This window comes from Chlamydomonas reinhardtii, chromosome 8, assembly GCF_000002595.2.
Source record: "Chlamydomonas reinhardtii strain CC-503 cw92 mt+ chromosome 8, whole genome shotgun sequence".
Classification (NCBI taxonomy): domain Eukaryota; kingdom Viridiplantae; phylum Chlorophyta; class Chlorophyceae; order Chlamydomonadales; family Chlamydomonadaceae; genus Chlamydomonas; species Chlamydomonas reinhardtii.
In genome coordinates this window covers 15,946-37,500 of record NC_057011.1, presented here as the reverse complement: position 1 = coordinate 37,500, position 21,555 = coordinate 15,946, and the positions used below count along the sequence as shown (strand labels likewise).

At 62.9% G+C, this 21,555-nt stretch overlaps 6 protein-coding genes across 7 annotated transcripts in view; 1 reads left to right on the top strand and 5 right to left on the bottom strand.

The window, feature by feature from the left end:
• The window catches only part of CHLRE_08g358450v5 (uncharacterized protein), a 1,971-nt gene extending 1,596 nt beyond the window's left edge, over window positions 1–375 (bottom strand). The window contains exon 1 of the mRNA XM_043064708.1: window positions 1–375. This exon is cut by the window's left edge and continues 296 nt beyond it. Coding sequence (XP_042921709.1) covers window positions 54–266 — 213 coding nt within the window. The 5' untranslated portion in view covers window positions 267–375 and the 3' untranslated portion in view covers window positions 1–53.
• A 358-nt stretch (window positions 376–733) lies between these two features.
• CHLRE_08g358400v5 (uncharacterized protein) lies at window positions 734–6,857 on the bottom strand. 2 transcript variants are annotated; one of them, XM_043064707.1, is made up of 15 exons: window positions 6,468–6,857; window positions 6,354–6,383; window positions 5,906–6,047; window positions 5,630–5,718; window positions 5,372–5,493; window positions 5,037–5,123; window positions 4,760–4,901; window positions 4,523–4,600; window positions 4,235–4,381; window positions 3,847–4,078; window positions 3,467–3,695; window positions 3,177–3,342; window positions 2,942–3,040; window positions 2,813–2,854; window positions 734–2,700 (listed from the first exon to the last, which is right to left on the bottom strand). In XM_043064707.1, exons 1-15 carry the CDS (start codon window positions 6,585–6,587, stop codon window positions 1,459–1,461), a joined length of 2,967 nt encoding a protein of 988 aa, XP_042921708.1. In that variant the 5' UTR covers window positions 6,588–6,857; the 3' UTR covers window positions 734–1,458. The 2 variants fall into 2 exon arrangements, with proteins under 2 accessions (XP_042921708.1, XP_042921707.1); XM_043064706.1 differs by having other exon boundaries at window positions 925–2,700.
• A 46-nt stretch (window positions 6,858–6,903) lies between these two features.
• CHLRE_08g358350v5 (uncharacterized protein) lies at window positions 6,904–12,945 on the bottom strand. The gene is made up of 10 exons (XM_043064705.1): window positions 12,028–12,945; window positions 11,688–11,915; window positions 10,467–11,311; window positions 10,109–10,299; window positions 9,474–9,970; window positions 9,192–9,326; window positions 8,823–8,984; window positions 8,536–8,640; window positions 7,822–8,418; window positions 6,904–7,599 (listed from the first exon to the last, which is right to left on the bottom strand). Exons 1-10 carry the CDS (start codon window positions 12,274–12,276, stop codon window positions 7,360–7,362), a joined length of 3,249 nt encoding a protein of 1,082 aa, XP_042921706.1. The 5' UTR covers window positions 12,277–12,945; the 3' UTR covers window positions 6,904–7,359.
• A 135-nt stretch (window positions 12,946–13,080) lies between these two features.
• On the bottom strand, window positions 13,081–14,305 carry CHLRE_08g358326v5 (uncharacterized protein). The gene has a single exon (XM_043064704.1). The coding sequence runs from the start codon at window positions 14,159–14,161 to the stop codon at window positions 13,910–13,912; it is 252 nt and encodes an 83-aa protein (XP_042921705.1). The 5' UTR covers window positions 14,162–14,305; the 3' UTR covers window positions 13,081–13,909.
• A 390-nt stretch (window positions 14,306–14,695) lies between these two features.
• Window positions 14,696–15,606, top strand: CHLRE_08g358300v5 (uncharacterized protein). The gene has a single exon (XM_043064703.1). The coding sequence runs from the start codon at window positions 14,756–14,758 to the stop codon at window positions 14,954–14,956; it is 201 nt and encodes a 66-aa protein (XP_042921704.1). The 5' UTR covers window positions 14,696–14,755; the 3' UTR covers window positions 14,957–15,606.
• A 39-nt stretch (window positions 15,607–15,645) lies between these two features.
• On the bottom strand, window positions 15,646–20,925 carry CHLRE_08g358250v5 (uncharacterized protein). The gene is made up of 5 exons (XM_001702190.2): window positions 20,407–20,925; window positions 19,696–20,062; window positions 19,344–19,564; window positions 18,394–19,191; window positions 15,646–18,167 (listed from the first exon to the last, which is right to left on the bottom strand). The coding sequence occupies exons 1-5, from the start codon at window positions 20,671–20,673 to the stop codon at window positions 16,614–16,616; spliced, it is 3,207 nt and encodes a 1,068-aa protein (XP_001702242.1). The 5' UTR covers window positions 20,674–20,925; the 3' UTR covers window positions 15,646–16,613.
• Between the last annotated feature and the right edge of the window lie 630 nt (window positions 20,926–21,555).

Here is a 21,555-nt window from a genome sequence, read left to right as displayed (position 1 = left end):
CCTCCTCTCCGCTGCAGCCTCCTGTCCGTGCTCCGCTGCGGCGGCCGCTTTGCTCACTCCACGAGCGGCTCCGTCTCCGTAATGTACGGCATGCCCTCCGCCGTCAGCTGCAGGCGCGGCTGCGCCGCCTGCTGCTGCGGCGCCGCCGCCCCCAGCTCCTCCTCCTCCTCCTCCTCGCACTGCTGCAGGATCAGCTCCTCGTCGCTGGCTCCAAGGCCCGCGGCGAGGATCTTGCTGGGGCCTGGCACGTGGGCGGCGTACCGCATGGCCCCAGTCTAAACCTTAGATAAGATTAGATAAGCCTATATAATGCTATATTGCAACATTAGTTTGACCGTGCGTTGACTATGGTCGTCGGGGGGCCTCTGTCTAATGTCTAAGTTATATATAAGCTTACATAAGCATATCCTTAGTTATCTAAATCTAAGGCCCTGCCAACCCTGGACAGAAGTGGATATGGTGCCGTTAGTCGGTTAGGTGGCGGCAGCGGTGGCAATGGCAGCGGCAGTGGCGGCGGCAGCGACGGCGGTGGTGGAAAGATCGGGGTGGGCAGCAGGCAAATGAGCACCCGGGTGGGGACGGTGCAGGCAGGACGTGCTGGTGCCGGTGATGGAACCGCCACAGCGCCCTGCAGAGAACGGCGAAGGGGTAGGACCGCCGGTGGAGCTGGAGGAGGGTGAGGCGGGCGGCATGTAGGAAGGTGGCGAGCGCTGTGCTGAGGCGTGCAAGCATGAGAAGGGTGTTGATAACCACGTATACAACATAATACTCAGCCCATTTCCAGCTGTTTCAAGGCAAACACCCCTTGTCAACGCATGGCATCATGTTGTGTCTTGCTCAAAAACGCCCATGCCCATTCTGTCCCTCCTTGTGATAGGGCCGTGCCAAAGTTTTGCACCAATGAGGCAGCTGTGGTTCTCAAGACATGGCGTCACGCTAAACGTCTGCTCGCAACAGTCCCAAAACGGTAGTTCTGACTACCTCGCATCAAAGCCATCATCAGATTGTGTGCAAAGAGCACATGCGCTACTGAAGGCCTAATGTGCTGCTGTCTCAGTGGCCCCCACCCATGTACATATGCCCAGCTGCTACCTCACCAAATAAAAGCACTGGAAGCATGTACACTGCAATTGCTTAGATAAACCAGTACATACTGTGATGACATGCGTCGCACCAGACTCGTCCAGCCAACATGCCCGTCACCGGGCTTCTGCGGGTCACACATTGGAATGGCCTGTCATTGTCACTATGCCTTGCCTAACACCCAAACACACAATTCAGTACAAATGAATAGGCGAGCCCGGTACATAATCAGCGAACTACCCTCAAATTGCACGCTTGAAACTCCTTCTGTACGCTCCCTTGCCTGCGCGACGGCAGGCCTGTCAGAACCATTGTACAGCGACTTGACTGCACGTCACTAGCAAGCCTAATTGCTGGCAACAACCGACATGTCTTCTACCCCTGCCATGGTCGAAGCGGTCGCTGAAAATGGCTAAAGACGCTGCCCCGCAGTGGGGAGCTTCGTGACACATTCATGCCGCCGCCCAGGCTGCCAGCCCAAGACCGCGAAACGCTAAGCCCTCGCGGTGACTGGTTGTGTGAGGCCATCAACACACCCGACGGCGATCCTGTCGACCCCGCACCGGCGCCACCCAGCGACCCGACCGGTGTCATCACCCGCGGCGGTGCTGACAGTGTTGGTGGCAAGCCGCCCCCACTTAGATCGGGCCCAGCAATGTGCTGGCCGGCTAACATCTGGGCGTAGTGACCCCCCGACACTGCCGGTTGCAGCATGGGCTGTATGTGCGCCACCACTGGCATGCCCGGCACCAGCAGGTGTGGGGCAGGCAGCCGACTGCCCGCCAGCGGCGGCGTGTGGGCCCGCTGCAGCACTGAGTAGGGTATGGGAGACATGTACTGCTGCTGCACCTGCTGCTGCTGCAGCCGCGGTGACTGTAGGTTCACGCCCTGGAAGTTCCCACTGGCGCCCACTCCTGCCAGCATGACCTCAGGCGGCGTGCTGGGGCGGCTGTCGTGCAGGACCATGCTGCCGGCGCTGCTCAGGGGCACGCCGTCAGGCAGCATGGCGGCTAGGCTTCCCGGCCGCGGCATGCCCAGTGGCCGCCCAGGCCCACTGGCACCCGGCCCCGGCATTGCCATGTCCTGAGGTGCTGGCCCGCCACCTTGCATCGCTGCTGGCCGGCCGTATGCCGCTGCGGCAGCGCCATCCACGAAGTCAGTGCCACCAGCCGTTGCCAGAGTTGCAGCTGCTGCGCCGGTCATTGCAGCCGCCGCAGAACCAGGAGCCAGGACAGGAGCGAACCCTGCTGGCAGAGCCAGGCTGACTTCCGCCGGCCCATTCCTGCTGCGCCCGACCCGGAAATTGGGCCCACTGCCTGCACCTGCCGGTGTTGGCGCCATGGAAGGAGTCCGTGGCACTTCGTCCTCTAGGGCTGCAGCCCTTGACGGCTTGAAGGAGGGCCCTGGAAGCAGCCCAACAAATGCTGCCTCACCAAGCGGCTTGTTTGATGGTGGTTTCCCAGTTGCTGCTGCTTCCTGCTGCACCCCTGCGCCATGGGTTGCATGCTCTTTATGCTTGGCCTCATCGGGGGAGTAGCGGTGGCCCTCTCGGGAGCTGGGCAACTGACTGCTGGCGGTCAGCGACGCCCCGAGCTCCGAGCTAGGCGCCTTGGGCAGCTGCATGTCGGGGGCAATAAGCAGGGTTGCAGTGTTGTTGGCATCAGCTCGCATGTGATTTACCAACAAACAAAGGATAGCAACATCTGACCACGCATTACCGCACTCTTACCCCGCTGCCCTCGGCGATGGTGGTGAGCCCATCGTGGTGATCCTGCGAACAGCACACAGTTGTACAGCAGTCATGCTTCCGTGCGGCTCCAGGAATGATGCCAACCCAAGCTAGTGAACAATCACTCACCGGTTTGCCAAAGAATTTGGATCGTGGCAAAGCGCTGAGGATGGCAGAGTCCGCGGCACCGTTATGCTGAGCAGCAGACGCCCCGGAACGGCTGGTGCGCTGGGGGCAGACAGGGCAACAGGGGACGCATAATGTGATGGAGCCGGCAGCAGGCCGGTACAGGCGCTAGTAGCCCCAGCTGCCCCATGATGACACGATCGCACCAGGCACAGAATGCGGTACACACCCACCACACCTTCGTTGAGGTGAAGTCAAGTGCGGGCATTGCAAAGAGGCTCACACCCGACAGGGCACCATCGCCCAGGCCCATGGCCAGCTTGAAGCCAGTCTTGGTCTCTATGCCCAGGTCGCTGGTCAGCCGGTTGTGCATGCTCTTGATGCCCTTCTTCATGGTGCCCATCCTGTGATGAGTTGAAGAGGCATCGTCACTCACCGACGCATTCTATGCATCCATGAAAATGACCGAGAAGTGCTCGACATGAATGCTGAGTTACGGCGCAATCTAGACACCACTAACGTACGTACATGGAAGGCGTCTCCGACACGCGTGACGTATTGCTCTGGGCTGTGCGGTTGAGCGTGCTGTTCTTATCGTAGTTGTGGGGGTCGTCAGTGCGGTTGGTCCGGCTGGTTGCATTCAGGTCACTCATCGCCTCGGTGGGACGCCGCTGGCGCCGCAAGGACTCATTGGTCATTAGCGTGCGGTTCATGTTGGAGCCCGGTGACACGGCAACACTGGCCGGCGCCCAGGTGCCTGCATAGACGTCGGAACGGGGGAAGGGTTTGGTCAAGGACTCTGTGTTGGGGCCTTCATCCGTAGTAATAGTCCTGCACATCGACCAGCCACGTCCAGACTCAAGACAAATGACATCTCGAATCACATCCGGCAAGTCGCCTGCACTCACTTGTGAACCGCAGCGTCTGGCCCAGCGACATCTTGGCACTTGCTGGCGGGCCCAGCTCCAAGGGCCCGGTCTCGCCATCTGGCCGCGACGTGAACATGGCGTTCTCGTGCACTGTCATCTTGGAGAGCGAGCCGGCCGCGGAGTCTGGCATCTTCTCCTCCTCCTCCAGCTCGTCCGGAGGCGGGGCCCGGCCGCCACCCAACGTGAGCAGGAACACGCCGCTGAAGACGATCTGTGCGTAGTTATGTGACGGTGACAGACCGAAGTGTTGAGTACGGTGCGGAAAGAAAGTCCACTCGTCAGATTCCCCGCAAGCGCAAAGCCGTACGCGTGCGGGGGCCTCTGAGCACATATACAACCCACACACTGCAACGCGCCGTGCACTTACCACGACGCCCACAGGGAACATAATCCACATCAGTGTAGTGAAGCCCTTGTACTCCTCGAAGTAGATCATCCCCGACACGATGGAGAACAGCGTCCAGCAGATTTGCATGAGTGGCACAATCACCATGGCCGGGAACATGCGCAGGCCCTGCAGTCACGCCCATTGCCATTGACACAACGTCATGCCAAGGCAAGGCAGCCAACCCAACTCTCGGCGCGCTGGCCCATTTGCTGCATCGGCCCAGTTCCAGCGCCCGGTGCTTGCAGCCGCCAACCAAGCCCTTCGCACCTTGTTCAGGCGTGTAACCCAAAACAACGCTGCGAAGGTGAAGACCGGGAGCACCACCCAAGTGTACCAGTTGCCGAGCTGCAGTGCGCACACGCCACCGCAAAATGTCTCAGCGTTATGTGCCATGTCCGCCCCTCTGCAGCAACGCGCGACCCCCGCAATGACCCCCGGCACTGCCTGTCAATGTGCTTGCTGCCGTGATGCCGTCACCTCCAGCCATGTGAAGCGTCAACCCACCTGGTTGTCGCCGCTGAATGTGGTGCGCAGGATGACGGAGATACTCTTGCCGAACAGCACGCTCTGGGAGCCAAGCATGGCGCTGAACACCGAGTACGACATGAGCATCAGGAAGTACCACACGCCCCGCTGCCCGCGCTTCCTGCGTGTGCCATGGGATGCTATCCAGTTTAGTACGTGGGTTTCCCGCTTCAGCCATGTCAGGCATCGTGCTGAACATCTGCGTTCGAGTTCTGGTGACCGACTGGCTTCATGGCCTCTTTACTGCGGCGCTCACCTGCAGACCTTCTTGCTGTGCAGGTACAGGACGTACGTGCCAAACACCACCACGCCCATCATCACCAGATACACGATGTACGCTGGCCTGTGTGTGGAGGGGAGGGGTTCGTTAGGTGCATCAGAGGGCGGACCTTGGTGTTTGGTGAAGGGCAGCCTGACTTCGCGGCGACAAGGCCTTGGCATCATGGTCCACCATCCCTCCATCCTGCATAGCAACCTTGCAAAACTCCATTGCAATAGCCCTTTAATACCCAGCTGGCCCGACAACTACACCACACGCCTGTGACACCCCACGGTGTTACGGTACCCTGCCCGGCTCGGTCACCCACTCACTTTTTGTAAAAGTCAATGAGCTCGTCCACCGTGTATGTTTCGGAGCTCTGGTTGCCGAACACCACCAGCAGTACGCATCCGCCGATGATGCACCCGGTCGAAAAGATGATGAGTTTGGTGACCTGTCGGGGTGATATGGCATGCAGTGTTGAAACGTGAGCACGCATACCGTATGTGGGCTTCCCTCGAATTCGTACGGCAGAAAGCAGTATCGCAGTATGATTTGGAGAACAATAACCGAATTGGCCGTGCTCTCACCGGCTCCTTGTTGACCATGTAGGCGAAGAACACATTGCATACCAGCTGTAGACTGCCCAGCGCCGCCAGCAGCGATTGGGCCGCGAAGGCTGCAGCACAGGGAGCAGCAGCACCTCAGGTACTACAACCTCCGCATTGGCCCGAAACCCACGCCAGGGAACCCTATCAAGGAGGCCGCCTGAAAACAGTATCCGTGCCTTGCGCGCCCGGCACCCAAACTGCCTGGTTACAGGACCCCCGTCTAGCCTCCTCGTATCCTTCTGCTGCAGCCCTCACCGAAGGACACGAAGTTGAGGACGTTGCCGGTGATGAATATGATCAGGCCTATCACCCAGGACTTGAACTTGCGGATGGGCGGCTTCTCCTCCTCCGGCATGTCCAGCTCTCCGCGCTTGTTGTGTCCCAGCTTCATGAGGTTCTGTGGGTTGCCCAAGGAAAGGCCATTCGCGGGTGTCAGCGGACGTGCTCCCAAACCGTGGTGCGCGCCCGTGGCAGCTAGCCCCAGCCAAGTCCCGCCTACGCAAGCCCCACACACACCCAAGCCCGTACCGTGCATATACTCGGGGTTGTCTATTCGGGTTCTGGGCTGCGCATACGCTGGCGCACATCAGCAGCCGCTGTACGGTGACACGGTTCGTGGTTGTGGCCCTGTGCCTGCCGCTCGCCCACCCCGTGGTCAACGCCTCCCGTCATCCGAATGACCTCTCACACGACGTGCACTCACCATCCCAAGGTTGATGGAGACGCTTCCAACCTGAGCGGCGCGGGATGGGCGCAACACGAACGGTCACGAATGCGACTACCCCACATGCACCCCGATGGTGGACCCCAAACGTACCACGTTGATGATGGCGCCCACATACCACAGGTCGGGCGAGCTGTCCTCGTCAGTTACATCGGGGCTCGGGGGAGACGGCGAGGACGGAAACGGCGGTGGCCATGGCGAAGGCGAGTCCATGTTGGCTCCGCTCTCTCAACAGTCCAAGCGCTAGTAACAGGCGCTACGTATATATAAAGAACAGTTTACAGTAGCTTACAGCAGCTTGCCCAGCCATCGTTCTGGGCTTCGCTAGCCAGCAACAGAATGTTGAGCTATTCGTGCGTGTCGAACTAGTGCAGTGGATTCAATCGTTATTTCTTCACTTTGTCCTGATAATAACCAGCCACTTGAATACCGTGGAAGTGCAAGGTAGCACCTGCGACCTGGGCTAGCGGTGAGACGTTAAGCTATATGTATTGCAGCAGTTGCGAACATTCATGAAGATGACGCTATGAAGAGACTGGTTTTGGCCAGGTCTGCTCTCTGGATTGCGCACAACTTTGACCGCCACGATAGCCAATGATGTTTAAAAAACTAGTTGTACGCGCAGAAACTTCCTTGCTTCTGCTAACAGTTGTCATGGGTTGTCAAGCAGGCATCTACGCACGCGCGATACCGACTGCGTAGCGCTGCTGCGTGGCGCTTGACGTGCCGCAACCACGAAGGTGGCCCCGCCCCCTCGGCTGCATTCTGTCCACTGCCCTTGCCCTTCCCCCCCCCCTCTTCCCCCTGCCTCCCGAAAAAAGCAAATATTCAAACCCAATCGCTGCGCCCTACACTGCCACGGCATTCAGCCACCTGGTAGGAGGCTGCTCACGGCACCAGCTCACCAGCACACGACCGACAGCTCGCACGACTTCGTGCCTTCACATTGCCGTTCAGCCTGGGCCCCAAGCGGCCAAGCAGAACCTCATGCACCTGCCCATGGATCCGCTACCAGTACAGCCGTACGCGCCTGTCGCAGCTCTGCCTGCCTGCGTGCCTCGCTCGCCATCAGTGGCGCCAGTGCGGCCAGGCGGCTGTAGCACCCGGCCACAGCCTCCTTGTCCTCAGGCAGCAGCTGCGCGCCTGCACGTGCAGTAGCGCGAGAGTGGGCAGCCAGGAATTCCCGGCCAGGGTAGAAGTTGACACGTGCCAAGGCGCTGACCAACTGCAAGGAAGGACAAGAAATGGGGGCACCGGTAGGAACGGATTAACGGCAGCATTAGTGGCATGGCGCGTGCTGCACATCCAGCTCATCAAGCGTTGCTAGGTACAAACCAGGCAATTGCACATGTAGACAAGCGAGCACACTCGCTTCATCCACACCACACCCAAAGTCGTAATCTGTTCATCCTGTCAGCTCCCTGCAGACCACGCCGCCCCCACCCACCCGCGCCAGCTGCGGCCCGCTCATGGCGTCCAGCAGCTCGCGGCTCACGTCCGCCACCGCTTTGACGCCCGGCCACAGCTCGTACGGCAGCAGTGAGGCGGCGGCGGGGGCGGCAGCAGCGGTAGGGCCGTCTGTGTTCGCGGCAGCAGCAACACTGGCAGCCACCTCGGACGCATCCAAGCTCTCCTGAGCAGTTGCTGTCGGCGCCTGCTTCGCCTCGTCTGACGCCTCCTGTTGCGCTTGTGTCTGAGCCTCAAGCTGCACTACACCGCGCAGGCTGCACAGCGCGATCACAAGAGAGGTTGCCAGCGCCGCCCGCTGCTGCTGACGAAGCTGGTGCTGCTGCTGTGCGGCACTCAGGCCGGCACGAGGCGCAGTTGCCGCCACCTCCTCGCCCAGCGGCGCCGCTCCCGCTGCCGCCACTCCTGCCCCGGCCACCTGCTGCACCGGCTGCTGGCCGCTACGGAACTGCTCCGCCAGCACTGCACCCGACCCGGCGGCAATGCCCCTGGCCCCGCAGTCCGCCAGCGCCTCCAGAGCGCGCAACAGCCAGCGCCGCTGCGGCTTGATGCCCAGGGAAGCCATAGATTGGAGCACCTGGGGGAAATGGGGGCAGCACATTAAGGGGTGTCACACCAACCGGCACAATGCTGGCGTAATCTCGTCCTCATCTTAGCCCAGGCCGCCTGACAGCCTTTGCCTACCCCTGCTTACCGTGGCCAGTCCCTTGGCGTTGAATCCCGGCAGCAGTCCGTCCATGTAGGTGTGCAGCGCCTCCAGGTAGGAGCGGGGAGGCCGCAGCTGCCAGCCAGCAAACACCTTACATGGGAAAGATGAAACGAACGCGAGAAGAAAGAGGATCAGAGATAAGGTCAGCCGCCGGCAATGCAGGAAGTAAGGAGTTCTTAATGCATTCGCTGCCTGTCGCTAACTCGCTACATTACTTGAATAAAAGCACTTCGCATCGGATGCGCTCATCACGGTCCACCCAGCGCCCTCACCTGGTAGGTGGCTGTGACGTGTGCCGGCGTGTAGTGGCGCAGCTGCGCACGTGAGGCGCACAGGAAGGCCATGAGCCAGGACTGCGGCGGCACGAAGCGCAGCTGGCTGATGCTCACCAGCGCCTGGGTCAGGTGGGTGGCGCTCATGGAGGCCAGCTTGGGCTGCAAAGGAGGGGTGGAGTGAAAGGGCGAGTCGAGTAGCAGGGGTAAAAGCGTCTGGGAAGCGTGGCGCAACCGGTAAGCGCGGGCCTTCAACCACCAGATCTGATTGGGCACAGTGGCGGCGTAGACATATTGGTGAGGAGAGGCCGGTGAAAGGCCAGCGCCTGGCTATGGTTGCACACTGGGCTTTGTCCCGCTCCACCTCACCTGCAGGCAGCCCAGCACTCGCGCCATGAGCTCCTCCCGCGGCCGGTGCCCCGACTCCGCCAGCGCCAGCAGCAGGCGTAGCAGGTGCACACGGCGCAGGCCCCGCAGGTGCGGCTGAAGCCGGTCCAGGCAGGCCTGCAGGGAGAGCCGGAGCGGGGGAGGCGAGGAAACATAGCACAAACACCGCAGCACGGAATGGCAGCGCCTGCTTGTGTAGCAGGCAGGCGGCAGAAGCGACCGGACCGTGGCTCACTGAATAAGCTGCAACCCCAGTCAACGCACCTCCATAGCTGCAGATGCTGGTGCAGTGCCAGTGCGGACCGCCCACAGCAGCAGGGAGCACATCTCAGCCGCCGTGTTGCCGCCGCCAAAGCCCCCGCTCAGCCCCCCTGCACTGCCGGCGGCCGACCACTGGGTCGCAGCCCCAGTAGCGCCATGGGTGTCCGGACGGGTCCCTGACGCCATGGGGCCGCCACGAGAGCCGCTGTCGCCCGACACAGCGGACCAAGACCCGTCCTGGATAGACTCCTCCTCAGCCTCCATGTCCGCTGGTGCACCGCCCGACCGGCTGGCACCCCCACCCCCACCACCCACGCTGCGCACTTCTCGAGCCGCCACAAACGCCACCGCCTCCGCTGCCTGCGCCCGCCAATCGGGGTCGGGGCTGAAACCCAGTCTGTGCAGCGCCCACAGCACCTCACACAGCTGGCCCGCACTGGCCGCCGCCAGCCGCCCGTCACGAGACAGCTGTTGAGTCAGGGAGTACAACCATAGGTCGCCTGCACACAGGGGTGGAGGCCGCGACACAGACTCAAGGTCAAGGATGAAGCATCCATTGCCGCAAATATGCTAGTTGTGATCTTCTGATTTGCACACACAAGCCTAAAATGCGCTGCTGCTGTGCTCCGCACGCTCACCTGGGTGGTATCCCAGTCTTGCCAGTGCCCACACGTATGCGGCCAGCTGCAGCGGGCTGGCCGCATACATCTTGGAGCGGGACACGGCCGCGAAGTGGTCCAGCCAGCGGGACGAGGGCGCCAGGCGCAGCAACGGCAGGCTGGAGGCCAGGCGGCACAGCTGGGCGGGCGTGGCCAGGAACAGGTCGGGCCTGAGAAAGGGGGGGGGGGGGGTATATGCCCGAGCCCAATGGGGGAGGGCAAGGCCGAAAGGGGAAAGCAAGTGAATAGAGATAGGCAGGAGAAACGTTAGTCAAATGAGTGGATAAGACGACCCAGGAGCGGGCGCTGTGAAGACACAGCCGGGCGTCCGCCCCACCTGGACGCCTCCAGCAATGCGCTCAGCGCCCGGCTGTCCTCCGCGTCCGGCCGCAGACCCGCCCGAGCCATGGCCGCAAGCACACTGCCCGCCAGCTTGGCGCGGTGCTCGGGCGGCGAGAAGCGACCGCGGCCGACATGGTAGGAGGAGGTGGAGGTGGAGGTGGAGGAGGTGGCAGTGCGGTCGCGTGTGGAGGTGGAGGCAATGGAGGCGCTGGCAGTAGCGGCCGCGGCTTCTTGCGGTGGGGATGCGTACAGGTCCGGTGCGACACTGGCCGCGATGTGGTACAGCATGCGGCGCATGAGGCGCAGTGAGCTGCGGGGCACACGGGCGCCGCCGTCCGCCGCAGCCCGCCCCCCGGGCTTCACGCCCACGGCTCCGCCCTCCACATTGTCCATGTCGCTGTCGTCGTCTTCATCCACTGTGCCTATGGCGGCCCCCGTGGCCGCGCTGGTGGAGGCCGTAGCCGGCAGCTCCACCTGCAGGGTACCGGGTGGCAGCTGCACCGCGGCGGACGCGGTGGGGGCGCTGGGCGCAGCCCCAGGCATGGATGCGGACGGTGCCTCACCAGCCGCCGCCGAGGGGTCTGCCAGCGGCCCCACGCCATCCGCCTGCTGCTGCTCCTGCACTGGCGCTGATGCCACAACGCCGCTGGGCAGTGGCTGCTGCTGTGACTGTGTCTGCGGCAGCTGCGGCTCCTGCTGCGCCCTCCTCAGTCGCTGTGTGGCCGCCGCCAGCCCCGCCAGCCTGCTGAGTGCCAGTGCGGCTGTGCCGGGCCCCATGTCGGGCAGGTGGCGCTCCACCACCAGACGCAGCTGCACCAGCGTCTTGGCGGCCAGGACCAGCTGGGAGGGGGGCGGGACGGGGCAGGGGAGGGTTCCAGTGGCGGTGGGCACATCCAGCAACAAACGGATCATGAGACGCGCCGAAGGGAGGCGTGAGGGATCCGGACACTGTACAGCAAAGGCCCATATCAGAGCGGTCCATCCATTCGCTCGGCTCAGGCAAACATCCCCCCCCCACACACACACACGCCACATCCGCGTTATTGCCTTGATGGGAACAACCCCAAACCCACCCACTCGCCGCCGCCCCCGCTCTCCTTCTCGCTCCTTTGCATTCGGTTTGGTATTAGCTTGGGCTGGTATTTACAACCCCCATGGACGGCTTCCCACGACTGCTTCCCCAGCCCCAACCCCAACCCCCACCACTCCTACGCACCTGCCGCGCCCGTTCATCCCGACTCCGAGTGGCTGACTCACGCCTCCGGCGTCCGCCTGACGCGCCACCGCCGCTGCTGCGGGGGTAGCGGCCGGCAGTCTTGTCAGCGCCACCGCCGGCGGGGCTGGGCCCCGAGCGGGCCGACGGCGAGGATGCAGAAGAGGGCGAGGGCGTGGAGGCAGGAGGCTGCCCCAGCTGCCAGCCGCTGCCTCCAAAAGCTGGGCCATCCTGAGTGCACGGCAAGATGAGGGACGTTGCAACATGCGGTGGTATAGTGCACGAGTTACCGCCACCAGCCTCCCGGCACGCGGCTCCCCCGCCTTCCCTGCCCCTCCCTCACCTGCGGCGGCATCTGCATCTTGGCCCACAGGTCCAGGAAATCCAGGCGCAGCGGCGGCAGCGAGCTGGGACCCACCCCCGGCCGGTCATCTGCAGCCGCACCGTCAGCCTCCCCGCCCGGTGCCATAGCTGATGGGCCCGCATGGCCGTTCAGGTAGGGGCGGCCGGCTGCAGCTGCCGGCGGCACAGCCTGGTGCGGACTGCCGCCAGCTACCGAGCTCCCTTCAGCCCCAGATCCAGTGCTGCTCATGGTCTGAGGGCCTGAGTCAGGCGAAGCACTGGTTGGTGTGCTCGAGCTGGCCTCTGACCCAGCCGCACTCCCACTGCTTCCCGTGGAGCTGTTGTCCACAGGCCTCCCGCTGCTGCCACTGCTGCCCCCGCTGCCGCCGATGCCACTGTTACTACTGCTTTGATGCGGCGCAGGCACAGCGTCCGGTCCGCTCAACGGTCCATCGCCAAGGCCAGTGCCACCAAGATGTGTAGACCGCGCCCGCGCGGTTCCGCCAGGCACATCAGGGGGAGTCGAGGGCTGAGCGGCTGGCGGGTGGGGAGAGCTGTCGCTGTTGGCATCCTCGGGTGGCCCCGGCTGCCGTAACGAGCAACTAGCAAGAATGACACGGCTTCTGAGGCCAGTCGTCACAAAGAATGCAGGGCTCCTGCGCCCGCTTGCAGAATTGAGGCGGCTGGCTAATGCAGAGCGTGCGGGCTGCAGCAAAGATGAGCTTGGTGAAGGTGTCAAGCAATTGTCGGCATTTTGGGGTCCGCAGGCAGCAAACAGCGAAGCAGATGCGCGCGACAGCATCGTGCTCGTGCGAACTGGGCCACACTAAAAGTCCATTGAAAATTACTGCGTAGTCCCTGTCTTTGTAAATGCAGTAATGTGAGAGCACTTGACGAGGTGCAATTGGTCGTCAAGTCTAGGACTAGGGCCTTCTGCTTGCACGCGTCTTGCGAGCGTTGGCTGCAGGCGTCACACACACACACACACACTCATACTATATTAAAACTGTGTTTCTGGCGTCGCTTACCGGGTCTGTCTGTAGCCCATTTTGGCACGCAGCACGCTTTACAATTTGGCCCCCGCCCTGCCTTTCCTGCCCCGAGCTGGCCTGAGCTCTGGGCTGGGCGCTGGCGCTTTGAGGAACGCAGGCGCATTCAGAAAGCCCTTACGTCGACTAAAAGTCAGAAAGCCTTTTCTTCCGTTCCAGCTCGCAGCCGTCACAGCACCACACGCACGCTCGGCACGCCGCACCTTAACTCCGCCTCGCCATTCGCACAGCCCCACGTGAATGAGGCGTTCTACCAAAGCTGAGCTACAGCCCCCCTCAAGCTTGCAAAGCCTGTAGGATCGCCCCTGTCCGTGCCTGCCTACGTGCCTCCGTGCCTGCGTCGGCTAAAAGTAGCTGTGCTTTCGCTTGGCAGCAGGACGTGGCTGGGCGCATGGCGGGCCGTGCCTGTACGAACCGACCCCGGCGATGTCCGGGAGATGAGGTAGACGCTTGCGGCCTCAGACTAGAGGCGTGGCGTGGGTGCAGCCACATATCTTGTCCAGCTCGACATCAACTGAAAAGCGTTAGTCCGACCACAGGGCACGCCGCTGCACAGGGCTTGCGTCTTCCAGGGGCCACCGCTGCTGGAAAGAAGGGCCCTAACCACGTTCTCGCCCACAGCATCCAGGCGCTCAAACATGCCTAGTTTTTAGCGTTTTGAGGGGGGTGGCTACGCCAGGGGGCAGCCTGGAACAGGCCCCATGTCCTAAATGGAAAGAGCTTGACAGGAGCATTGAGAATCCGCTTTCAGAGTTTTGATTCGGGTATGGCTGTGTGCACATTGTTTGACACGGTCAAGTTGCGACACGTCGACATGTGACATTCCGACATACCTTAGCTACTGCGCCGCTTCTTAGACCGGGAGGCAGCCGCAGAGGGCGCGCCGCGCTTCTTGTTGGGCTGCTGCGCCGCCGCCCGCTTCGCCGCCCGCTGCCGGCTCTTGCTGTCCCGGGCCTTGCACGTGGGGCAGTCGCCGCACTCGCACTTGCGTTGTGCCCCCACCTTAAGCTGGACACCAGCCCGCTTCGCCGCCCGCCATGAATTTGTGTCCGACAAGGCTGCCGAATGCCGATGCACATTGTCCATTCGTCACGTGTCAGACAGTTGAGCACGAGGTGGGCTGGGTCGGGAGGATTCCCATGGATAGGATCCCGCCTTGACCGAAGTTTCAGAACAGGACCGCTGATGACACGGAGTGATAGTGCTCGTCAAGAGGAGTCGATTGACACCACTTTGGTATAAAAAATGGTAGGATTACAAAACCCTAAACAACACGGTTTTATCCGTGTGGAGGTCGGTCGTCCCCTCAAGGGGGGTCCCGGGGGATTTCGGGGCATGGGGTCTGGCCAAAACCAGTGACGCCGGTCCCCATCCAGCATGTCAACCCCACACGCCCAACACGGGTCAACAGCAACGCCTCGCGCCCGCTCGCTAGCATGCCGTGGAAACGCCCAGCAAGCGTTGGCGGCCACACGCCACAGTGCTTCCTTATGATGATTCTCCCATTTCAGCGACCACACGCGGTCCAAGGTGCACACGAAGGCCCCCGCCGCCAGGGCAGCCCCCACCCCCGACACACCCGCGTCGCACACATATTGCAAATGCTTAGCCTTCAGGGCGGCTAACTGTGGAGCCATTTGTAGCACGGTCCCCGCCTTCACCGTGTAGGCAGTGAGCAGGATGGGCGGCCCCCCGCACTGCAACCAGCCAAGCCCCCGCACCACCTGTTGCACCGACTCCGCCGTAGCACTCACGGTGTCGGCCGCCGGGAGCGGCAGCGCGGCGGCAAGCCCCCGAGCCAGCTGGGCGGCACGCGCGGCGGCAGCCCAGCCAGCGGGGAGAAGGGCCACCGCCGCCGCAAACCGGTCGGCCGCCGCTTGAGGCGACGCCGGCCCCGGTAGGGGCGACAGCAGGCGCGCCCGCGTAAAGTTATGGCCTCCCAAAGTTCAGGGTCGGTCATCGGGGTCAGGGGTCTCCAATGTTCCCCAAGGATTCGTCACACGGAGTCTCCGGAGTCTGGGTGGGACAGCCGACAGCCAGATGCACAGGACCACCATCCAAAGGCTCCGCCCGATAGCACAAGTGCTACGATTGTCAGCACCTGACGGCCGCGCGCTGAGCTGTTCACCCCTCATATATCTACAAGGGGCTGGCTGAGGCAGGAGCGGAGCCGAAGTGGACGGGCTCTGCTGACTTTGAGTACTTGAACGGTGAAGGCGAGCGAGTGTTGTTCCAATTTTGATCGTGAGGGCAGGGATTAGGTGCTGCGTTTTGGGCGGCGGACGGCTGTGATCGAGGCGGCGGAACATAACCACACAACGCACATAACTTGCGACACAACGATGCACACAACGCACACTACGAACATTACTTGCTGCACAACGCACACAACTGATTGCTTCTTTTCTCCCACTACTTTTGTGGACTGCTGTGACATTTTGGTGTTCAAGAGGCGAGGGGCCCTAGCGGCTCGGTTAGTCTCGTTGCAGGGTCCGTGATGACCACACATCCACCTGTAACAACATCATCATCATATCTGAACTCCCAACCCTGAGATACGTTGTCGTCAAGGCGTCAAAACTGTTACAGTTGATGATGTTCTCCAGACCCTGTGTTGTGCGGGTCGGCCGCATGTACCGTCCTGTCCTCTTATACGACAACAAATCTTTTGCGTACGGCAAACCCAAAAAATTGTGGAATATCTCTTCTCCGTCTTTTTATGTCGTAGAACAACGACTATCCGGGCATCACCTTTGCCCTAAATCTGATGTGTGTGTTGTTCTCTATAATCGTCACCATGACAAAGCAAAACCAAGCATTAACCGATCAAACCCACGCACTACTCAGTTTGTCTCGATGCGCAACCGGTCGCCGCAGCATTGGGCGGATGACGCGCGCAGGACACAGAATCTCGTAAACACACCCCGTCCACTCATTGTGGTGGGCGCCCCGGCATCCCCGGGAGGTCCCATCAATCACGCAAAGTTTCTGCTCTCGTGCCTCTCGTGAGCGCGCCCAGTGGCGGCTCCACATCAACTCGGTACTAGCTGTCTCTGCTCAAGTCGACATACACTCAAGTCATTTCACACCACTGCGTTGACATGCATCCCCTTGCCCTAACACGGAAGGAGGAGTAATTTGCCCCACCCCGTGACTCAATCGAGTCCCTCTGTGCACACCCAAACTGAATGTACCTTGCCCCATCACAGCCACACGAACTGCTCGCCGCCTAGCAAGCCGTGGCTCCGGGCGGTTGATTCGGATCCCGAACAGCGGCAGAACGCTGCAATGTCTTGGCGCTAAGTTTAGAACTGAATTCCCAACACGGGGAAGTGCATTAGTAAGAATCAAGCAACAGCAAACTCGCCCGCGCCCGAGTTAACATCAACCCAGCACCGCGCAGCGGATGGAAATCTCTCTTCTCTGGTCCCAGGTTAGCTTTTAGCACACAGGCCCACACAAAGCAGGCCGCCAAGCTCTCAGGTGGACGCCGCAGTCCATATCAGGTTAGCCTCATACGCGCCAGCAGACTTGTCGCTCAGAACAAACCGGTCTGCATGAGCAGCGCGCCGTAGGCCGCCAGCGCTGCACTGACACTGGCCGCCAGCTGCTGCTGGCTCTCCACGCTGCGCACGCCCTGGCGACCCACCAGCTGCAGCAGGTTGGCAGTCAGGGTGTTGGGCTCCACGCCCTCACGGCGCATGGCGCCCAACAGCTCCAGCGCGCGGTCGGGCTGTCCCGCCCGCTCGCACGCCGCCAGCAGCGCGTTGTACACATGCACAGACGGCTGCACGCCCGCGCGCCGCATGCGGGCCCGCACGCGCATAGCGCCCTCCCAGTTGCCCGCCAGGCTGTGAGCGGCGATGAGGCCGCAGAAGGCGAAGTCGCGCGGCCGCAGTCCGGCCGACGTCATCGCGCTGAACACAGCCTCGGCGCGCTCGGGCAGGCCAGCCATGCCGTACGCCGCAATCATGGTCTCGTGCGTCACGGCGTCCGGCTGCCGCACCTTGCCGTACAGCTTCTCCGCAATCTCCAGCTGGCCGGCCTTACCCGCCGCCGAGATAGCGGTGTTGTACATAACGGTGTTGGGGGTGATGCCCAGGTTCAGCGCCCGCAGCAGCACCGCCACGGCCTCCTGCCACTTGCCGGCACGCTCGTACGCCAGCATCAGCGCGCCGCACACAACCTCGTTCAGCACACCGCCGCTGGAGGACGAGGAGGCGCTGTTGCCGGACGTAGAGGCAGACTGCTGCTGCTGCTGCTGCTGGGCGGAGGAGGACATGGGCGGAGGGGGAGGAGGGGGAGGCGGAGCCACACCGGCACGCAGCACGCCGGGGGTGTACACGCCGGGAGCCAGGGTGGTGGCGGCCGAGGTCGACGCCTCCTCCGCGTCGATCGACGGGAAAGTGACCAGCTCACCCTCAGGCACAGTGGCCAGGGGGCCGGGGGCGCCGCAGCCCGAGGCCGCCGCCATGGCTGCCAGCTGACCCGCCAGAGCTGCGGCTGAGGCGTGGTCCAGAGTGGAGCGCCACGCCTCAGCCGCAGAGGTGCTGGCGACGGAGTAGACGTCCGAGGGCACAGCCGAGTCGGCGCTGAACGAGGAGCGGCCGCTGGTGCCGGTGCTGCTGGGCGCGCAGGAGGTCGCGGTGGAGGACGAAGGCGCAGGCGGGTGGCTGAACAAGCTGAAGCTGCGGCGCGAGGGGCCGGCCTCGACGGCGCCGCCAGTGGAGGTGGGGGAGTGCAGGTCCAGAGACAGTCCGTTCAGCTGCGAGGGACGGGTCCACTGGGAGGGCGCGGACGAGGACGATTCAGACGCGCAGGGCGAGGCAGGCGGGCGGATCGCAGCGGCGACGGCAGCCGAACCGGCAGCCGACGCAACGGCGGCAGCAGCAGCGGCGGCGGTGGCGCTGGCCTCCGCAATCATGGCCGCCAGGGGGCTGGGCGGCGGCGAGGCGGCAGGCACCAGCGCTGAAGCCAGAGACAGGGCGGCGGCGGCGGGCGGTGCCGAGCCGGCGGCGGGGCCCAGCACCTGGCGCTCGATAGAGCTGAACACGGCCTCAGCCAGCTGCCACTGGCCGTGCTCACCCAGGCTCTGCATTGGGAGGGGATCAGGGCACAGCAGAGTCAGTAACCGGTCAAGGGACCCGGGCTAGCGCATATCAAACTCAGGACACAAGCCGCGGCTAATTCCAAAGAGCACAACATGACGCTAACAGCACAGACAAGGAGCCCTTGCGGCTCGGTTAGTCTCGTTGCAGGTTCAGGAACGCACACTTCCAACCCTGTAACACATCATCATCACAACAACTCAGGCCCACCTTAAGCAAGGCGGAGTACGTGTAGGCGTTGGGCTGCACGCCGCCCCACTCGGGGGTCTGCATGCGCCCCAGCACCTCCACGGCGCGGGCCCAGCGCTTGGCGTTGCCCAGTGCCGCCATCAGCGCCGTGTAGGTGCGCGCGTTGGGCCGCACGCTGTTGCTAAGCATCCACGCCACCACGGCCTCGGCGCGGTCCGCCTCGCCGCCAGCCGCCAGCGCCGTGATGAGGGCCGTGCAGCTGACCACGTCGGGGCGGATGCCACCGGGGCCGGTCATCTCGTCAAACAGGGCCACCGCGCGGCGCCAGTCGCCTGCGGCGGCGCAGGCCGAGATGGCAGCCGAGTAGGCGTGGCCGGTGGGCTCGCAGCCTGCGGAGCGCATGTCGGCCCAGATGTCCAGCGCGCGGTACCAGCGGCCGCCCTCGGTGGCAGCCCGCATGGCGGCGGTGTAGGCATGCACGGTGGGCGCCATGCGGCTGCCGGCGGGCGCGGCGCGCATGGCCGCGTACATGGCCAGAGCCTGGTCCGTCAGGCCCAGCCGCGTGCATAGCTCCAGGTAGGTGATGCACAGCCGGCAGTCCAGCTGCAGGCGCCCAGCGCTGTGGCGGCGCCAGGCCTCGTTCCAGATGCTGAGGGCACGGTCCGTGAGGCCGCCCGCCAGCGCGGCGCGCATGGCCGCGGTGTAGGTGTAGGCAGTGGCCTCCAGCGCCGCGCCGCCACTGGCCGTGGAGCCCGTCATCCAGTCGTAAACCGCCAGGGCCGACACAGCGTCGCCGTGGTCGCTGCACACGCGGATCAGCTGCATGGCACGTAATGAAAAGGGCAGAGAACCGAGGCAAGTCAGAACACGAGGCAAGGAACAGATCGTCGGAAACACGCCACAAAATCATCCGTCGGCAGTCCAACATGTTTCTGGCCGCCACCACCGCCAAGGCCTGTGTGCGCACTCACCGTGGTGCACAGGCGGTCATCCAGCTGGTGCCCGGCGGCCTTGAGCCACTCAAACAACAGCAGCGAGCGGCGCCAGGTGGCCTTGTTGGCGGACAGGCTCAGCACCAGCTTGTCCAGCTTCCAGTTGTCCAGCGGCAGGCAGGACGAGGGCAGGCCGGTGGGAGGAGGCAGCGACACGGGGCAGGCGGGGTCGCGCAGGGCCAGCAGCTGGGCGGGCAGACCTGCAGGGCGGAGATAGAAGGGAACACGGTTGGGTTAGGAAGCTGACAGATCACCGAGAACAACTTGAGGGGGCTGACATACCCAGATCCGATCAGCAGTAGTACACCGTCACCCCAATCTCAGCACTCACCGGTGTCTCCCAGGTCGCAGCGGCGACTGTCCGCGGAGCCAGACTGAGACTGCTGCTGCTGCAGCGCATTCGGAGATGAGGACGGCGCGCCGCTGTTGTTGTAGCTGGCGTGCACGGGCGCCGGGCCCGAGGCGGAGGAGGAGCCGTAGCGGCCGCTGGGGCCCTGAGGCCGGCCATTGCGGCCAGAGGAGGCCGCAGGCAGGGCAGGCGCGGAGGAGGAGGTGCCCGAGCTTGAGGCGGAGGCGGTGGTGATAGCGACAGCGGCGGCCACAGCCGCGGCGTGCTGCATGGACAGCGCGGCCAGGTCGGCGGTGAGGCGCTCCAGCGGGTCCTCGGGCACCTGCTCCAGAGGCTCCAGAGGCTCACCCTGCGGTTGCGGACACAGTGGCAGGCGGCAGCGGCAAAATGCATTTAGGTGACTTATCAATACATGTGCATCGAAACGCAAAATGGCAGGCGTGTGGCTGCGTGGCGAGTCAGGCAAACTGCGCTGAAGGTAACCCAACCGCTGTTGAGGCGGTTGCGTGGCGTGGCGTTGAACGCACGTTCAACAACGGCTGCAACACCTGTTCGGGTCCAGGGACCTTAGATCTTGCCGCGGTAACAACCTTAAATCTACATCATAGGGCACCGAGCGTGCTCACGCACGACAACCCTACGAAGCTCGTTGCATCGCCACATAAAAGAGCGGCATCGCGACAAAAAGCTCACCTGCTCCTGCGGACGAGCGTCCATGGACCGCCGCTCAATAGACTTGCGAACACGGTCCGTCACAGTCATAACGGTGGTACCCGACGCCGCCGAAGTCCGCGTGGTAGAGCGCGCGGACGCCAGTGTCGGAGCCCGCGCGACGGGGACGTGCTGGGCATTGTGGCCCTGGTTCTGACGACCAGGACCAGTAACACGGGCAGGAAGGCTGCCAGCCGTGCCGCTGGCACCGGCCGCAGCGGAAATAGGCGGCCTTGCAGTGATAGGCATTTTGTGTGTATTGACCAGCGATAGTAGTCCTAAGCTCTACCGAGACATTTAATTAGGTACGTTGCAAGTAAGGATGCAGGCCTGGTGACCTGCTGCGGCGGCTGAGTGAAGCTGAACAGGCGAACGAGCGAAAGGGCTCTGGACTTGCTCTCAGGCCGAAGGCACTTCTCGTTATACACAGACAGGTCCGGAAGTATTAAGTATTTTCGCAAGTTGAGATGGCACGGTTGAAAGCCTATGTAGTCGGCCCTCCGCCAGGTGCCGCGCGCAAGGGCTGCGAGGTCCACACGGTTGCATGGAGACCGGGCTCTGTGTGGTCGCCGTACACGTCCTCCGTCTTTGTGCTCGGTTACGCACCAGCACCACATGTCGTTTTATTTGATTTGTTTACGTCCATGCTGAAGCTTGTGCGCCGCCTGCTGGGCTCGGGTGCCCCCGCGACGGCGAGGCAAGCAAATCCTTCAATTTGCGTTCGAACACCGTGTCCTCCGGCGTGCTGTGGGGACCGCTGATGTGTAGTTGTGGGTGTGCTGAATATGGCTAGCAGAGTTGATTCCCAGATCTGCGCGATATGCTAGCCATGCGGTTGTCGCGCTTGCAAACTGCTCGGGCGCGGATGCGAAGAGGGGGGGCGCCAGGTCTGCTCACTCACAATGGCCCCAGAGCGTTTAACGGGGTACAGCTCTCTACCGAGGGAGGCTCGGGTGGAGTTGTGTAGGGTTGCGATGACGTGGAGCGCGTCCGAAACGTCAAGCTGATGGCTGTTTCGCCTTACCGGGGGAATGGGGGCTTGCGAATGGCAAGCTCTAGCTGCGTGAGAGCCACGCGAAGCCATTTCACCGGGCCGGGGTGGCGCTGCATGGACTGGCGTGGCTCCACGGT

What these genes read in the sequence shown, in the direction of transcription:
- CHLRE_08g358326v5 (XM_043064704.1), bottom strand. Translation starts at nt 14,161, where the DNA reads ATGGACAATGTGCATCGGCATTCGGCAGCCTTGTCGGACACAAATTCA.
- CHLRE_08g358250v5 (XM_001702190.2), bottom strand. Translation starts at nt 20,673, where the DNA reads ATGCCTATCACTGCAAGGCCGCCTATTTCCGCTGCGGCCGGTGCCAGC. An exon ending in ACGCTCGTCCGCAGGAGCAG is followed by an intron (nt 20,063 to 20,406) that starts GTGAGCTTTTTG and finishes CCGCAACCGCAG; the next exon opens with GGTGAGCCTCTGGAGCCTCT. An exon ending in CTGCGACCTGGGAGACACCG is followed by an intron (nt 19,565 to 19,695) that starts GTGAGTGCTGAG and finishes TCCGCCCTGCAG; the next exon opens with GTCTGCCCGCCCAGCTGCTG.
- CHLRE_08g358300v5 (XM_043064703.1), top strand. Translation starts at nt 14,756, where the DNA reads ATGGGCGGCCCCCCGCACTGCAACCAGCCAAGCCCCCGCACCACCTGT.
- CHLRE_08g358350v5 (XM_043064705.1), bottom strand. Translation starts at nt 12,276, where the DNA reads ATGAGCAGCACTGGATCTGGGGCTGAAGGGAGCTCGGTAGCTGGCGGC. An exon ending in AGATGCAGATGCCGCCGCAG is followed by an intron (nt 11,916 to 12,027) that starts GTGAGGGAGGGG and finishes CCGTGCACTCAG; the next exon opens with GATGGCCCAGCTTTTGGAGG. An exon ending in GGGATGAACGGGCGCGGCAG is followed by an intron (nt 11,312 to 11,687) that starts GTGCGTAGGAGT and finishes CCCCCCTCCCAG; the next exon opens with CTGGTCCTGGCCGCCAAGAC.
- CHLRE_08g358400v5 (XM_043064707.1), bottom strand. Translation starts at nt 6,587, where the DNA reads ATGGACTCGCCTTCGCCATGGCCACCGCCGTTTCCGTCCTCGCCGTCT. An exon ending in CCTCAACTTCGTGTCCTTCG is followed by an intron (nt 5,719 to 5,905) that starts GTGAGGGCTGCA and finishes CCTGTGCTGCAG; the next exon opens with CCTTCGCGGCCCAATCGCTG. An exon ending in GGGTTACACGCCTGAACAAG is followed by an intron (nt 4,382 to 4,522) that starts GTGCGAAGGGCT and finishes GCGTGACTGCAG; the next exon opens with GGCCTGCGCATGTTCCCGGC.